The 16,251-nt window shown below is 55.5% G+C and overlaps 1 protein-coding gene across 3 annotated transcripts in view; it reads right to left on the reverse strand.

Annotated features, from left to right (window-relative positions):
* Positions 1-1,738: 1,738 nt before the first annotated feature.
* Positions 1,739-16,251, reverse strand: part of ALPL (alkaline phosphatase, biomineralization associated) — a 69,380-nt gene continuing 54,867 nt past the window's right edge. For all 3 annotated transcript variants that reach the window (XM_063631665.1, XM_055262457.2, XM_055262456.2), the window contains exons 6-12: positions 15,634-15,809; positions 11,845-11,988; positions 9,752-9,821; positions 6,348-6,482; positions 4,223-4,414; positions 3,574-3,693; positions 1,739-2,852 (exon numbers count right to left, since the gene is read on the reverse strand). In XM_063631665.1, the coding sequence (XP_063487735.1) occupies positions 2,587-2,852; positions 3,574-3,693; positions 4,223-4,414; positions 6,348-6,482; positions 9,752-9,821; positions 11,845-11,988; positions 15,634-15,809 (1,103 nt within the window). In that variant the 3' untranslated portion in view covers positions 1,739-2,586. The remainder of the gene's footprint in view (positions 2,853-3,573; positions 3,694-4,222; positions 4,415-6,347; positions 6,483-9,751; positions 9,822-11,844; positions 11,989-15,633; positions 15,810-16,251) is intronic.

Consider the following 16,251-nt stretch of genomic DNA (forward strand, 5'->3'; position numbering starts at 1 on the left):
CCTGGCTAATTTTTTTATTTTTTGTAGAGACAGGGTCTCGCTATATTGCCCAGGTTGGTCTTTTATCCCAGCGTCAGCTTGGCTGTGCTTCCCTTTTTTGTCAGGACTGCTAGGAAGCTCAGAGACAAATCTGCTTAGTTTGCATTTTCAATCCTGAAGAAGTCCACTTCTGACATATGGCTTCTCATCTTCCTGAGTTTATATTTAACTGGTGTATGTCATGAGTCATTAGTATTGTCCGCTTCAGGACCTGGTTGACAGGAGGTTTGAAGTGTGTTATAACCAAATAAAGGATGGTATTAAGTACAGGAGCTTTGGAATAGGACACACCTGGCTTCAAATACTAGCTCCACAGCTTGGGGGCCTTTGGGTAATCACCTCACTTCCCAAACCCTCGGGGTCCTCACCTATACATGTAATGATGGGGGCCTATTTCCTAATGAGGATTAAATGCAGTGAATCCACATAAAGCGTCAAGCACAGACCCGGCATGTTGTAAATGAGTGTTAATCGTCATGATTGTTATCCTTATTAAAGGAATTTTCATTTCAATGAAGCAAAAGGAGCAAACTTGGACAAGTCTGTATCCCCACAAGGTCAGCTACAGGCCTGAGTCTAGTACCAAGGTGTGAATATCAGAAATGGGAAGATCACAGTTGCTAAGCTAGGCTGACTCTCTGGGAGGGCAAGGAGCCCTCTGTCCAGCCTTCTGTCTGTCATGTTCACCACTAAATTCTTTTTTTTTTTTTTTCTGAGATGGAATTTCACTCTTGTCTTCCAGGCTGGAGTGCAATGGCACAATGTCGGCTCACTGCAACCTCTGCCTCCCAGGTTCAAGCGATTCTCCTGCCTCAGCCTCCTGAGTAGCTGGGATTACAGGCACACCTAATTTTGTATTTTTAGTAGAGACGGGGTTTCTCCATGTTGCCCAGGCTGGTCTCGAACTCCCAACCTCAGATGATCCACCCGCCTCGGCTTCCCAAAGTTCTGGGATTACAGGCCTGAGCCACAGCACTCGGCCAACAATTCTTAAGACTTAATACCATGCCTAGCACGCAGTCTGTATTTGTTGAATGAATGAAATGGGCCAAGGTATGTAGTGCTGCTTGTGGGTATCATGCAGCCCGGCTGCCACTGGGCCCCTGAAGTCCTCCTTGCTGTGGGTTTCTGGGCACACAGGCACTCCTCTTTTATCTTTTGTTGTTGTTGTTTTGTTTTGTTTTCTGAGACAGAGTCTCCCTCCATCACCCAGGCTGGAGTGCAGTGGCGCTGTCTCGGCTCACTACAACCTCTGCTTCTTGGGTTCAAGCGATTCTCCCTGCCTCAGCATCTGGAGTAGGTGGGACTACAGGCATGCGCGCCACCATGCCTGGCTAATTTTTGTATTTTTTGTAGAGACAGGGTTCATCATGTTGGCCAGGATGGTCTTGAACTGCTGACCTCAAATGATCCACCTGCCCCTGCCTCCCAAAGTGCTGGGATTACAGGTGTGAGCCATTGCACCCAGCCTCCTCTTTAATCCTCACAACAACCCAGAAGGGGGTTGTCTTCCATTCCACAGAGACACAAAGCAACGTGCCCAAAGCGGCACAGGTAGGGAGTGTGAAGCCCCCAGGACAGCAGAAGGCCTTTCCACCCTGTCCAACCCACCTGTACCCTGGGCCCTGAGGCCAGTTCTTCCCAGAGAAATAAGCTTCTTTCAGTCTTTTTTCTCACTGACCACAAAGACTCAGCTCTGTCCTCAGAAATATTTGGAAAGTTTTATTTAAATGTTTTGTGTTCCCTTTTAACCACCACCAAAAAGAGAAAAAAAAATTTTTTTTTGCCGTTCCAAACAGGAGAGTCGCTTCAGAGAGGAGCTGGCATGTGTGTTCAGAGCCCAGGAGTGTGAGCCCTGCCAGGTGGCTCTTCCCGGCCTGGGCCACGCTGGGTAGGATGGCCACCCAGGCATCAGCTTCCTGGGACCCTGGTGGCCTTGGAGTGAGTGAGTGAGCAAGGCCTTGTCCTGAGGAGAAAGACCTCATCTCCCCTGAAGGAGGGCTGGGCCTGGGGACAGGAACATGAGCATGGTAGGGCCTGGGGGGTTCCAGAGGGAAGGAGATGAGAGTGGGAGGGTCAGGAGATGAGAGTGGCAGGGTCAGGAGATGAGAGTGGGAGGGTCAGGAGATGAGAGTGGGAGGGTCAGGAGATGAGAGTGGGAGGGTCAGATCCGGAATGTTCCATGGAGGCTTTGGGGCCTCTGGGTCTGGCGAAATACGTTTGCTAGAAAAATAAGGGGTTTTGAGAATTTCTGCAGTCTGTACTCTCTGCCTGCCCAAGAGAAATCTACCCTGTTGGCCAAAGGGCAGCGGGGAGGGAGCAAAGGCTGGAGGCCAGAAGTGGGTTTGGCCCTTGGGGAAGATTCCAGAGGGGAGTGAGGTGGGCGGCAGACTTTGGTCTCCTGGGTCCCCTTTCTTGCAGTTGCAGAGGCTGAGGAGGCCCCCACCTCCCTGCCCCTTGAGGGGTGGGCTGCCAGGCAGTGGGCAGCACTGGGGAGTGGGAAGTTGGCATCTGTCACGGGCTCATGGGTGCCCGGGCCCTGGGCCCTCAGAACAGGATGCTCAGGGGAAAAAGGGCCAGCGCGAGCAGCAGGGGGCCTGCAGCAAGGCTGCCTGCCGAGCTGGCAGGGGCACAGTGGTCGAGGTTGGCCCCGATGCAGGCTGCATACGCCATCACGTGGGGGATGTAGTTCTGCTCATGGACGCCGTGCAGCAGGTGAGCCATGGGGCCCTTGGAGAAGACGGCCACGTCCTCCCCGCCGTGGGTCTCGTGGCGCAGGGGCACAGCAGACTGCGCCTGGTAGTTGTTGTGAGCTGTGGGCCAGGAGAAATGCCTGCTGAGAGCCTGCCAGGGGCCTGGCGCTGCGCACGCAGCTTTTCCATCTCCCTTCCAGGCTGACTTGAATGCTCCCATTTCACAGAAAAGGAAAAGGAGGCTCAACGTGGGAAAGTCATTTCGCCTAAGGCCACAGGATTTGAACCTGAGCCTGTTCTGACACAGGAGTCTGCATTCTCAACCCCCAACAGAGAAAATTAACCTCATTCGGGCTGCTTGGATTAGCAGGGAGAGTGGAGGGGGAGACTCTTACCATTGCTGCATCTTTAGGCTCCCTGGAACCACTGGGAGTATCAAGAAAGAATGAATGATATGGGATGGGATGAACTAACTGCAAAGTCTTGTATACTGGAATATTATAGGGCCAAGAAAAATGAGTATAAAATATTGAGCACCTACTTGTGCCAGGGACTATGCTAAGCTCATCAGACCCATTTGGTCCTTCAGACAACCTTCAAAGGTAGAACCCTTTTAGAGAGGAAACGGAAGCGGAGAAAGGTGAAGTCACATGCCTGAAGTCACATGCCCAAAGTCTCAGAGCTGCTAGATCGTAGAAGGTGATTCAAACTGAGGTTGTTCTGACTCAAGTCCCAGTCATTCTGAGACCCCTGACCTTGACCACAAGCTGACACCCTATTCCCAAACCCGTCCCCAAGGGGTGCCCTGTCCCCTCCCAGCCCTGGGCCCTGGAGGTCTCACCATAGTCCACCATGGAGACATTCTCTCGTTCACCGCCCACCACTTTGTAGCCAGGCCCATTCCCATACAGGATGGCAGTGAAGGGCTTCTTGTCTGTGTCACTCAGCATGGGGGCCAGACCTGCACAGGGAGGGGGTGTTCAGGGGTCATGTTGGGGCACCAGGAGTACAGTCCCCAGCCCCCAGATTAGGCTCCTTGGTGGCTTGGTAACTCCTGGGATCTTCTTTGAAGGGCCCTGCAATGCCTCCATGAAGCCACCTTCTAAACCTTATTACTTCCAACTAACCATTCTCCAGTTTTCATTGTACCCATGTCCCTCCCATTCATCTGTCCATCCATCCATCCACCCATCCATCCATCCATCATCCAGCCAGCCATCTTCTCTCTCATTCATCTATCCACGTTCTTGCCCAGCCATGGTCAGTGTGGCCATCCATCCACCCACCTGCCTGTCCACCCGACCACCACTCAACTCACTGCCCCGCCTCACCCTGCATTTTCTCCCCATCCCCAGTAACTCTTCCTCCCCACCCAGTTGTCACTGAGTCCCCACCATGCTCTGGGCGTGTTGGCTCTCCCGCCCACTCCTGCTCCCAGGTGGGTAGACAGGAGACCCCAGGAGTGTCCACCCCAAAGAAGGCCCACCTACCAAAGATAGAGTTGCCACGGGGGGTGTATCCACCAAAGGTGAAGACGTGGGAATGGTCCGCAGTGACCACGGTCAGAGTGTCTTCCGAGGAGGTCATGCTGCCTGCCTGCCCGATGGCCCGGTCCATCTCCACCGCCTCATGCAGGGCCTGCTTGGCTTTGCCTTCATGGTGCCCATGGTCAATCCTGCCTCCTTGGGACACCGAGGCAAAGGCCTTGGGTGAGGGAGGAGAGGAGGAAGATCTGCTCCCCAGCCCCATGACACTGCTGCTGGATTAACCTTTGTTAGCTAGGGAAGGACAGGAACCTTCGCCGGGCACCACTCTGTGCTAGCATCACAGCCTAGGCATTTTACGCAGCCATTCAACCTGACGGAGGCCAGAGAGGGACAGCCCCGGGGCCAAAGGCACATGCGTGGGGGCTGCAAAGTCCAGATGTGTAATCAGTTTCACCAGGCCGGGAAGCTGTACTCCTCCCACCGCCCCTCCCAGCACTGTCTTTAGCTGCTTGAAGGAGGCACTGAAGCCTTTGGTAGGTAGGGAAGGGGGCACACTGGAATCCCTACAATGTGCCAGGCACGACACACCCATGTCTCTTTTCCCCTGCACAGCAATGCTGGGCAGAGAGGAATATGATCAGTCCTGTTTACAGATGGAGCAACTGAGGCCTAGTGTGGGGAAGCCCACGGTGGGATTTGCCAGGATGTGAATTCAGGTGTGACTTGTCCTAACCCCGTTTTTCATCTCTACCTCAAATCATCCCCTCTAAAAAGAAAGCACGGAGCTCCCAGAGGTGGTGAAAGTCCCCAGTGCCTGTGGCAGGTTCCACAAAGCCCTGACGAAGCCTGAACCCCCGCCGCCTCCGCCTCCCCTCCGCCTCCCACCTCCGGGTGAGGCGCTCCAGCCTCCTGGCTGGAGGCTTGGCCCAGCGGCTGAGGGCTCTGTGACCTTAAAGGAACACCTCCCTCGCTAACAGGAGGGCGCTGCCTGGTGGACATTCCCAGCTTGGAGGGTCCTGGGCGCCAGGCAGCCCTCTGTTCCCACCAGCCTGAGCCTCACGGCGGGCCCGGCAGGCTGGCAGGGCGGGTCCTCTCTTTGTTGTGGCTCTGGGAGCAGCTGGCCTGGCCGGCCCATCCTGGCCTTGCTCACAAAGGAAACCGCTCCCGGGGGAGCCCGAGCTCGCTACCGCTGGTTTCTGGCTGGCTCCTCGGCGTCAGAGGCCTGTTCGGGGCCAGGCCAAGACCGCTGTGCTCGAGTGGGAACCCCGGGGTTTGGCAAGAAAGCAGCCAAGCTGGGCTGGCGGACGCTCGCCTCTGGAAGGCGGAGGGGCTGAGCGTGTGTGTATGCGTGGGGAGCATATGTGCCAACATGTTCACGTGTGTGCATGTGCGTGTGTGTATACATACCGATATCAGCAGGGCAACATGAGGAACTGCGGTGGGCAAGGGCTGTTAGCACTGGAAGCTTTCGGAATCTTTATCACTTCCTCACACTTCCTATTGTTCCCGCCTTAACTATTGTGTAGCCATAATAAGGCTAATAATAGAAACTGGGTTTATTCTTTACTGGGCCCCGTTCCAAGTACTTTGTGTCTCTGAACACAATGGAGGCGAATCACTCTCCAGGAGACAGATGCTATTTTTGGCTTCACCTAACAGAAGCACACAGGTAGAGGTCACACCGCCAGCAGATGGCAGCGCCAGGCCAAGAATTCAGATCTGTCTGCAAGGCCCCTGGCCGGGCTGGAAGAGCCTGGGAACGTCAGCACACAGCGTGGGAAAGCCGGGGCCTGCGGATTCGCTTTTCAGGGCAGTGAGGCTGAGGGGCTGCTTGCCCCTCCAGGGCCGGGTCTCCAAGAAAGACTACCAAAGGGGAGAAATCTGCCTCCTCCCAGGAAGCCTCCCTGGACTGGTGAACCTAACTTGCATCTCCATGCCCAAAAGAGAGCAGCTTGCTGGGCTGGGAGTGTCTACAGCACCACCCGTCTCCTTCCATAACCCATTCTCCTAAAGGGACCTCTCCCTTCACCCCCAAACCAGTCAGTTCCCTTTAAGAGCTGGACTTCTCCATCCCGACACCAGGGCCGTGTTTCCAACAGCCCCCTCTCAGCAGACCTGGGGCCCCTACCTTCCACCAGCAAGAAGAAGCCTTTGGGGTTCTTCCGCAGGATCTGGATGGCCACCACCACCATCTCGGAGAGTGACGGGTCCGTCACGTTGTTCCTGTTCAGCTCGTACTGCATGTCCCCCGGCTCGAAGAGACCTGAGGAGGACGCCAGGAGGATGTGGATGTGGATGCTGAGAGGCTGTGACCCTGCTAGGAGGACTCCAAGGAAGCTGGGGTGTCTCAGGGAGCACAGGTTCCCCACAGCCAACTTGGGGTAGAGTATGGTGGCTGGGAGGATCCTTATCTGGGTGATTTTTGTGGGCCCAGAATTAGGCCCCCAATTCATTTTTTTCTTTCTTCTTTTTCTTTCCTTTTTTTTTTTGGAGACAGAGTCTCACTCTGTTGTCCAGGCTGGGGTGCAGTGGCGCGATCTTGGCTCACTGCAACTTCTGCCTCCCGAGTTCAAGTGATTCTCCTGCCTCAGCCTCCTGAATAGCTGTGATTACAGACATGCATCACCACACCCAGCTAATTTTTTTTGTATTTTAAGGAGAGACAGGGTTTCACCATGTTGGCCAGGCTAGTCTCGAACTCCTGACCTCAGGTCATCCGCCCACCTCGGCCTCCCAAAGTGTTGGGATTACAGGCGTGAGCCTCCGCACCCAGCCCCAACTCCTTTCATCTTTATTCCCACCATTATGGCGTGGCGGGATTGCCATGCCCATTTTACAGAAAAGGAGCACTGAGGTCCAGAGGTGTTCCATAACTTGCCATTGTCAGCTGAGAAGTGGCAGATCTGGGGTTCAAATCCATCAGTCAGTCTGCCTCCAGCCTGCAGGGCTCAGCACACAGCACTGTGGCCCCAAGGCAGAGGGTCACAGCCTGGACTCGATGGGGCCGCTAGGGTGTGTGTGCATTTACATGTTGGGTTTGAAGGGCACGGTGGCCTGTGCAGCGAAACAGCAGAAGGTTTGGAATCATTGTCCCTCCTGCTCACTGGGCTCCGTTTTCTCACTTGTGACATAAGGAGAATGATCCATTCCTTGCCCATGGCACAAAGTTCCATGTGTCCTATGCTGGTGCTTCTGATTCTGGTGTCCTTCTGATTCTGGTGTCCTTCCAGAACACCCTGCCCCTCTGTGAGTGGGTACACAGCCAAATAATAGCTCCCATGCACACAGTGTTCACTTGGTGCCACATGCTGTTAGCGCTTTGGAAGCAGGCAAAAGCCAGCCTCCAAGATGGTGCCCAATAACCCCTGCCCCCTGGAATTCTCGTGCTTGTGTGGTCTCCTCCCACACTAGCCTTTGTATGCCATAGAATGCCACTGAAATGACGGTGTGTGATTTCCAAGGCTGGGGCATAAAATGTTGTAGCCTCTGTTTATAGACTCTCGGATCTCTGTGGGAAGCCAGCCACCATGTGATAAGGACACTCAAGCTGCTCTATAGAGAGCAATGGGCCAAGGAACTGAGGCCTCCTGCCAACAGCCAAGACCAACTCGCCAGCCATGTGAGTGAACCATCCTGGAAGCACCAGCCCCAGTCAAGCCTTCAGATGACTGTGACCTCATGGGAGACCCAGCTAAGATGTCCCCAGATTCCTGACCCAAAGAAATTGAGTGAGGCAATAAATGTTTACTCTTGTTTTAAACTGTTAGGTTTTGTTTTGTGACAGGGTCTCACTCTGTTACCCAAACTGGAGTGCAGTGGCATGATCATAGCTCACTGCAGCCTCGAACTCTTGGGCTCAAGCAAGCCTCCCACCTCAGCTTCCTGAGTGGCTGGCACCACCACACCTGGCTAATGTTTTCTTTCTTTTTTTTTTTTTTTTTTTAAGGTAGGGTCTTGCTCTGTCACCCAGGCTGGAGTGCAGTGGCATAATCACAACTCACTGCAGCCTCGAACTCCTGGGCTCAGGTGGATCCTCCTACCTCAGCCTCCTGAGTAGCTGGGACTAAAGGTGTGCACCACCGCACCTGGCCAGTTTTAAAAAATTTTTTGTAGAATTGAGGTCTTGCTATGTTGCCCAGGCTGGTCTCAAACTCCTGGGCTCAAGTGATCAACCTGCCTTGGCCTCCCAAAGTGCTAGGATTACAGGTGCGAGCCATTGCACCTGGCCTAAGTTTTTTGTTTGTTTGTTTGTTTTTAGACAGAGTCTCGCTCTGTCACCCAGGCTGGAGTGCAGTGGTGCTATCTTGGCTCACTGCAACCTCCACCTCCTGGGTTCACACCCTTCTCCTGCCTCCACACCCTTCTCCTGCCTCAGCCTCCTGAGTAGCTGGGACTACAGGCGCCCGCCACCACGCCAGGCTAATTTTTTGTATTTTTAGTAGAGACAGGGCTTCACCTTGTTAGCTAGGATGGTCTCGATCTCCTGACCTCATGATCCGCCCGCCTCGGCCTCCCAAAGTGCTGGGCCACAGTGCCCAGCTTGCACCTGGCTTAAGTTCTGAGATAATTTGTTATGCAGTAACAGATAACTTACACAAGTTTATGTCATGCTCATGACAACCCGGGGGTTGTCTCCAGCCCCATCACTATCTCCATTTTATGGGAGAGTCATTATCCCTACTTTATAGAAGAGGAAACTGAGGCAGAAAGAGGAGAAATCACTTGCCCAAGGTCACACAGCTTAGAGGTGGTAGAGCTGGAGTTGAACACAGCACTCTGGCTCTAAGATCCATGAGCAAAACCAGCATGATACATGGGTGCATGCACAGCCCATATGGTACTGGGTGTGTGCCATGTGACCCAGGAAAGCAAGAGGCTGTGTGCATGTGTCTGGGGGACCCACCAGGCACACAGCTCTGAGCCCATAACCTCTAACGACACCCAGGACGCGGAGCTGTGTTCCTTGGGAAATGTCTGCAGGAGATTTTGCCACCACTTGCTCGGCACTACAGGCAGCTGGAAAAGAAGACCCGGATAGCTGCATGGTGGTGCTCAGGGCCTCATCCCGCCAGACCTGAAGCTGCCCCTGGGCTCTCACCACCTGCTCCCCACTGCCTGGGGAGGAGGGCAATTGTCAGGATGGGCAGAGACAACTTGGCTGGCTTCTGCCCTGGCCATGCATACAGTAGAGCTGACTCTAGGTCCCAGGCTCCATAGCCCAGCAGCCATTAAGTCCCAGTTCCCAGCCAGGGCTCAAACTTGCCTGGGCCGCATGCCGCAGGCCACTCCACTCTCTGAGCTTCAGTTTCTTCTTGTGCCCAATGGGGCTAATCCCCCTGCACAGCCAGCAGATTTCAAGCCTAATTCCAGGAACCAGAACCCCCTTCCTTGCCTCTCCCAGGTCCTGGAGCCCAAGGGCAGAGGCCCCTAAGTGGGAGTTAGGCTAGGGCCTTGTCCCCAGGTGCTGGCCATACGCAGCTCCAGCCACCAGGCTCCGAGCCATGCATCCTCCACTCCACCCCCTCCACTTACCCAATAGGTAGTCCACATTGTGGGGGTCAAGGGTCAGGAGTTCCGTGCGGTTCCAGATGAAGTGGGAATGCTAGGAGGAAGGGCTGTGTCAGCACATGCCAGGGGCTAGGGAGAGTCGGAAGGACTGACCCCAGCAGCTATCAGAGTCTGAGACCTTTACTTGTTTCCTTCCCTCACTTAAAAATCTCTCCCCGAGGACCCACCATCCCTGACCTTAAGAAACGATGAATCAATAGCCCATTATAATGTGTAATACAAGGGGATGAGAATTCTGATAGAGCCCAGGGAGGCTGTGAGCCCAGACACAGGACCAGGGAGGGCTTCCTGGTGGAGGTGATGTTCTAATGGGTCCCTGGAGGACAAGTGGGAATTGAACAGCCTAGGGTCAGGAAGGCTATTCCAGGAGAGAGGGATCACAGGGCAAAGAAGAGCCAGGCACAGGTCTCCAGGGGCCTTGAGTGCTGACAGGCGTGGGCTGTGTTTTCTGGAGGCTGTGGAGGGCCAGGGAGGAAGCAAAGCCCCAGCTCTGCTTTGGGGACCCCATCTGGGAGGGGAGATAAAGGTGTGGCTGTTTTCCCAGGGAATAAAGTCCATGGAAAGAAGCCAGCTAGGCCAGGCCTGGAGAGGGCACCATGTGGGCCTGGACCAGGGGTCCCAGCACTGCCAAGGATCTGCTGTGTGCCCTTAGAAGACCCCCTGCCTTCTCTTGCAATGACAGTGGGATCAGTGGCTTTTCAAGCCTCAGGGGCTGTTGTGGGGAGGAGGGCAGGGAGGCTCAGAAAGTGGGGCTCTGCCTCCCCCCAGCCCCTGCGTCCTGGAGGTGGCTCTCCTGTGCTCTCTCCCTCCAGGGTTGTTCCTGTTACTCCCTCTTTACAGATGAGGGCACCAAGGCACACAGACCATGTAGCCACTGAATGGTAAAGGTGAAACTGACTCTAGAACCCACTCTTAAGGCATGATTTTCTAGGGATGTGGGGCCTCCATGGGACCTGATACCCAATGTGGCCAGGCTTGGGGCCATGGTGTAGATGCTCTCTCCCCGTCTTAGAGGTCTAGACCGAGCTCCTGGGTAAGCACCCTGCCTGGGCAAGGAGGATGAAGCTCTGGCCCCATGTGCCACGTAGAGAAACTGAGGCTGGTGTCTCTCTGGCTTGAGCTGGGAGGGGGCTCTGGCCCAGCCTGAGCTGACTCAGAAGAGATGGAAAGGGTTCAAAGCCACTCAGTCCCACACCCCCACCAACCCCATGGGGGCCCTTCCCTAGTCCCTACCCCCACCTCGTTCTTGGCCCAGCCTCATCCCACGAGGCCTCCCCAGGGGCCAGTCCTGGAACTTGCAGAAACCCAACCCCAGAGTGACATCAAAGTGGCTGCCAGGCTACTCCCCACTGTCTTCAGCCCTGACCACAGTCATTTCCAGACCCCAGCTGCCCCAGGCCCGCAGGCCAGCAGCTTAGATTTAAAGGGCCAGAGGCCACTCCAAGGAGCCAGAGCTTGGGGTCCTTCCAGAGGTCCCTCCAGCCTCCCTTCCCCAATCTATTCTGTCCCCCAGCCAAGGGGGACTCACTGTGGAGGGCTTCCCGGCTCCCTCCGTGGCTTGCACACTGGGGCCAACCACGTCCTCCCCTGATCCATCCAGCGCTGCCTCCTCCCTCCGTCCTCCTACTTGCCCAGAGCTTCTTGGCCCCTCCCTGTGGTCTGTCCCCCCAGGGCGCCTGCAGAGCCAGGCATCCCCCATGCAGGCACACAGCGTTCCATGTTTCCTTGGCCATCTGGCTCAGCCTCTGTGCCTCACGCATGCCCCGCTGGGCACCTACATACAATAGGTGCTCAGGGTGACTGAATGTCCACGCAGGTTATTCCCTGGCCCGGCCTCCTCCTCACCGTCCGCCTCTCTCTGGTGTCCCCTCCAAGGGAAGGAAATGATTAGTCACCAACTATCTACCGTTTGTATATTTCTTAGGCCATTTGAGCCCATGGAAGAAAGATTTCTGATGCCCTTTCTACAGAGGACAACAGAGCTTCAGAGCGGGGGTCACACAGCCTCTCCCCATCACAGGCCACCTCTGCAGCCACATGGCCCCAGCACAGGCTACCTTGTGTCTCGGTTTGAAGCTCTTCCAGGTGTCAACGAGGTCCAGGCCGTCCAGCCTCGTGCCCCTGGCTTTCTCGTCAATCTCATACTCCACATCAGTTTTATTCTTGGGGTACATGTATTTCCGGCCACCCCCCATGATCACCTAAAAGAGACAGGAGCCATCACTTCTGCAGGGTTCCAAGATGCCCAGAAGCCCCAGTGACCTTGGCTTGGAACCTGGACTCCTGGAGTCCCTGGGGATGGTGTGGACAATTTCCCAGCCTGGTGAGCCAGGCCTCAGTCATCTCTGGGCCTTACTTGTCCAGTGGGGAGATGAAATCATGAGTCTATTGGGATGGTGGTTTGGCGCTTCTAGGGATATTGGAAGAGCTGATAACTTACCTTACTTGGCTTCCTGGAATCCACAGAACTCCCACTTGAATAAGAATCAGACCATTTACAGAGCGTTCACTGTGTGTCAGGCACTAAGCATTTAACATACATTCTGACTCAACTTCATACCAAGGCTGCAACAAACCCTGGTCACCTGTTTCCCAACTAAAAAAATGGGCACAGAAATGGGTTTTTCCCCCCGAAGGCCACAGAGCCAGGAAGTGGCAGCATCAGGATTCAAACCCAGGGCTTTTCCAGCTATGGCACTAGGGCCCTGCTGTATTCATGCAGCTGAGGGCAGGGACTCCCAGAGCCTCCTGTCCCACGGTGAAAGGCTGAATGCGTGCAGGGAGAGGCTCCAGCCAGGGAGGTCTTTGGGGCAGCCCACAGCTGGGAGCCAGCCCACCGCAGCCTGGGCAAACAGCGGGGCCGGGCCTCACGGCTGTGTAGTCACCACCAGGCTAATTTTACCCACCAGCTGGTGTGTGCGGGCAGACGGACGCGGGACTGTTTGTTTTCCTTGGGAGTCCATGTTTGAAGTCCTGACTATTTTTAAAACAGGGCCAAGAGCATAACAGCAGCCGCCTGCGGTGACCACCACACTAGTGTTCTCTTGTCACCGCGGGCGCCAGCCCGGGCCACTGCCCCTGGCTGACACCTTGGGAGTGCAGAGCCTGGCTGACACTGGCCCCAGATCCACCATTCCAGGCCTGCATCTCATAGGTCCCTTGCTCTATCCTCCACGCTGTCTCCCACCTTAGAACCTACGTTTTGTGGAATGCATAGGGGGGCAGCAGCACAGGATGGCAGGAGAGGTGGGAAAGGCGCCCCAGGACCAGCCTGGGTCCAGGCCATGGTCATGGCCGTGAGCTTTGAAGTCAGACTTGGGTTTGAACCCTGACTCTATCGCCTACTGACAAAGGGCCTGCCACCTAAACTCTCTGAGCCCAGTTTTCCTATCCATAAAATGTGACTGGCCAGGCACGGTGGCTCATGCCTGTAATCCCAGCACTTTGGGAGGCTGAGGAGGGAGGATCACTTGATGCCAGGAGTTTGAGACCAGCCTGGACAACATGGCAAGACCCTGTCTATACAAATAAAATTTGTTTCAAAACTTAGCCGGGCATGGTGGTACAGGCTTGTGCTCCTAGCTATTCAAGGGACTGAGCCAGGAGGAGCACTTGAGCCCAGGAGGCTGAGACTGAAGTGAGCCATGATCACGCCACTGCACTGCAGCCTGGGCAACAGAGCGAGACCCTGTCTCAAAAATAAAATAAAATAGGCCGGGCACGATGGCTCACGCCTGTAATCCCAGCACTTTGGGAGGCCAAAACGGGTGGATCACCTGAGGTCCAGAGTTTGAGACCAGCCTGGCCAACATGGCGAAACCCCGTCTCTACTAAAAATTAAAAAAAAAATTAGCTGGACGTGGTGATGTGCGCCTATAATCTCAGCTACTCAGGAGGCTGAGGCAGGAGAATCGCTTGAACCCGGGAGGTGGAGGTTGCAGTGAGCCAAGATCGCACCACTGCACTCCAGCCTTAGAGACAGAGTGAGACTCCGTCTCAAAATAATAATAATAATAATAAATAAAATGCAACTGACATCCACCCACAGACCCATCACAGGAGGAAAGGCAGTCACCCAGGGAAGTCCCCAGCACCCAGGGGGTGGCTGCCACTGGAAGGCATTTCTATTGCCAGGAGTGGGGAGAAAAGTGGTTCAAAGGGGCAGAGTCCTTGCTCTCAGCTGCAGCCAGGAGCTCAGGGGGCAGGGAGGGCTGGGAGGGGAAGAAGGAGAAGGGGACCCCAGGTCACGGGTCCCTTGCCCCCCCAACTGTTCCCACAGAACCTGACCTCTTGGCATCTTCAGAGTGGAAAACGAAGCCCCCAGTCTTCCTGCAGGGAGCCTCATCGTTTCCAGCCCGGCAGCGACTTCACACGGGCTCATTAAACTCCCAAATAACAGACTTGCTGTTTGGCTTTGGGGTTTGGGTTTGTGTCTTTCTTTCTTTCTTTCTTTCTCTTCTTTCTTTTTTTTTAAGCAACAGTATTTATTTTCAGGGTGGACACCAGGATTTTTGTTTCATGTATAGTCTGGGGACTGGGAAGCTTTTGGGGGGGGTGGTGATGGACAGGCAGGTGGGGCTAGGAGAGAAAGGAAGAGGAGGAAAGAAAGGGATCCTCACACAGGTCCTCCCTCCTCACTCACTCCCTGGCTTGTGCCCCCCGACGTGGCCCCTGTGGCCCCCCCTCCTCATCTCCCACCCCTTCACCTGAAACATCTTCCCTCCCCTCGAATTTCCTTCAAGTTCCTGTCCCCTGCTCAGGCTGTCCCTGACAAACCCCTCTGAGGAGCAGTCCCCATGTAATTATACCCTGTGCCTGTAGAACAAATGTTCTCACATCCATGACCTCATCACAGCCTCCCACGGCCCTGGGAGCAAGCAAGTGTGACTCTCTGTTCCTGCTGCACAGGTGGGGAAACCGAGGCATAGGGAGGGGAAGGGACTCGCCCCAGGCCACCTGTCGGGTGAAGGCAAGCCAGGATGAGTGGCTTGGCCTCAGATGTCTGCTCCCTGAAAGGGGCCAACAGCACTGTGTGTCCTGAAAGGGGGTACTTAATCCACCATGCTGGGAAAAGGGCACACGTGGGTTTCTACTGTAGAGGGGCCAAGTGGCCCCCAGAAATTTGTGGGGGGCAGTGCATGGAGAGCTGAAGGCAGGTGAGTTTGTCTGGTGGTGGAGAGAAAGAGGTGAGGCGTAGCTGGGAGTGGGGTCTTTCTCTGCCCCTCACCGAATCCAGGCTCAAGGGACAGAAGTCCCCAGATCGCCTCAGCAGTCCCCCACAGTAGGCAATAAAAGCCTGAAAAGGAACGAGCCGGGCATTCTCATTTAAGAACAGAGAGTCACATGGATGACTTCTGCCTCCATGAGTCAGCTCAGTTTGTTGAAGTGTGTTTCAGGGCAAGGACAGGTGGCTCCTAAGTAAGTGCCACCACCTTCTGGGCACTCGCTAGGCCTCAGGTCCTGTGCTGAGCTCCACAGGGATTATCTTAATCAGCTCTTGGCATAAGCTCATGAGGCAGGTACAGTTCACAAAGGAGTTGTGAAAGGGAAGCCTCAGAGAGGTTAAGTAACTGACCCAAGGTCACACAGCTAGCAACACGCAGGGCAAGATCTGGTTCTTGGGGTGTGGTGACGGTCACATGAGCGTTCACCCCGCAGCCCCACCGCAGAGAAATCCCACAGTGCCTGCCTGCCCAACCGCAAATCCCCTAATGGGCTGGGAGCCTCCCAGGTGCGTGGGGAGCCAGGCCAGGCTGCTTTTTCCAGGCCAGCCTGGGCCTGAGGCCTCCTGCCCACCAGAGGCCCCGCCTCGCCCCGTCCCTTCCCGGCTGCCCCCGAGCACTCACGTCAATGTCCCTGATGTTGTGCATGAGCTGGTAGGCGATGTCCTTGCAGCCCTGGCTCAAGGCCTCAGGGGGCATCTCGTTGTCTGAGTACCAGTCCCGGTCAGCCGAGTGGGCGTAGGCGGCGCTGGGGGTGGCATGGTTCACTCTCGTGGTGGTCACAATGCCCACAGATTTCCCTGGGGTGCAGGAGGGGCGGGTTCAGCTTTATCCACAGATCGGGGTGTCCCAGCTGCCTCCTCCCTCCCGCTCCCCCTCCCCGCTATAGACAGGCCCCCCTTCAGTTCTGGGGATTGCCCGGGTCTCAGTCTCCCCATCCACGGCAGTAGGTGTCTGGCAGTGGCTTCCAAGTAGCCGAGCGGCCAGAACACTGCCTCTGGGACCCTCTCCCCTCACCCCAAAGGCCCTTGAGATGTGAGCACCTGGGCTGGAGTCCTCCCCTTCATCAAGGCGCCCACAGGACCCCTGAGGGATCTCAAGTGGACTGTGGCTCTGTCACCTGTGTGTTGGCCCTGTCACCTGTGTTTTGGCCTTGGCCCCTGACTAAAGCTCCTGGGGGCACGGGCTGGGCCTCCCAATTCCGAGGAGGGAAGGGGCGTGGCCATGGACTGCACCCCACAG

Source organism: Symphalangus syndactylus, chromosome 22 (genome assembly GCF_028878055.3).
Source record: "Symphalangus syndactylus isolate Jambi chromosome 22, NHGRI_mSymSyn1-v2.1_pri, whole genome shotgun sequence".
Taxonomy (NCBI): Eukaryota; Metazoa; Chordata; class Mammalia; order Primates; family Hylobatidae; genus Symphalangus; species Symphalangus syndactylus.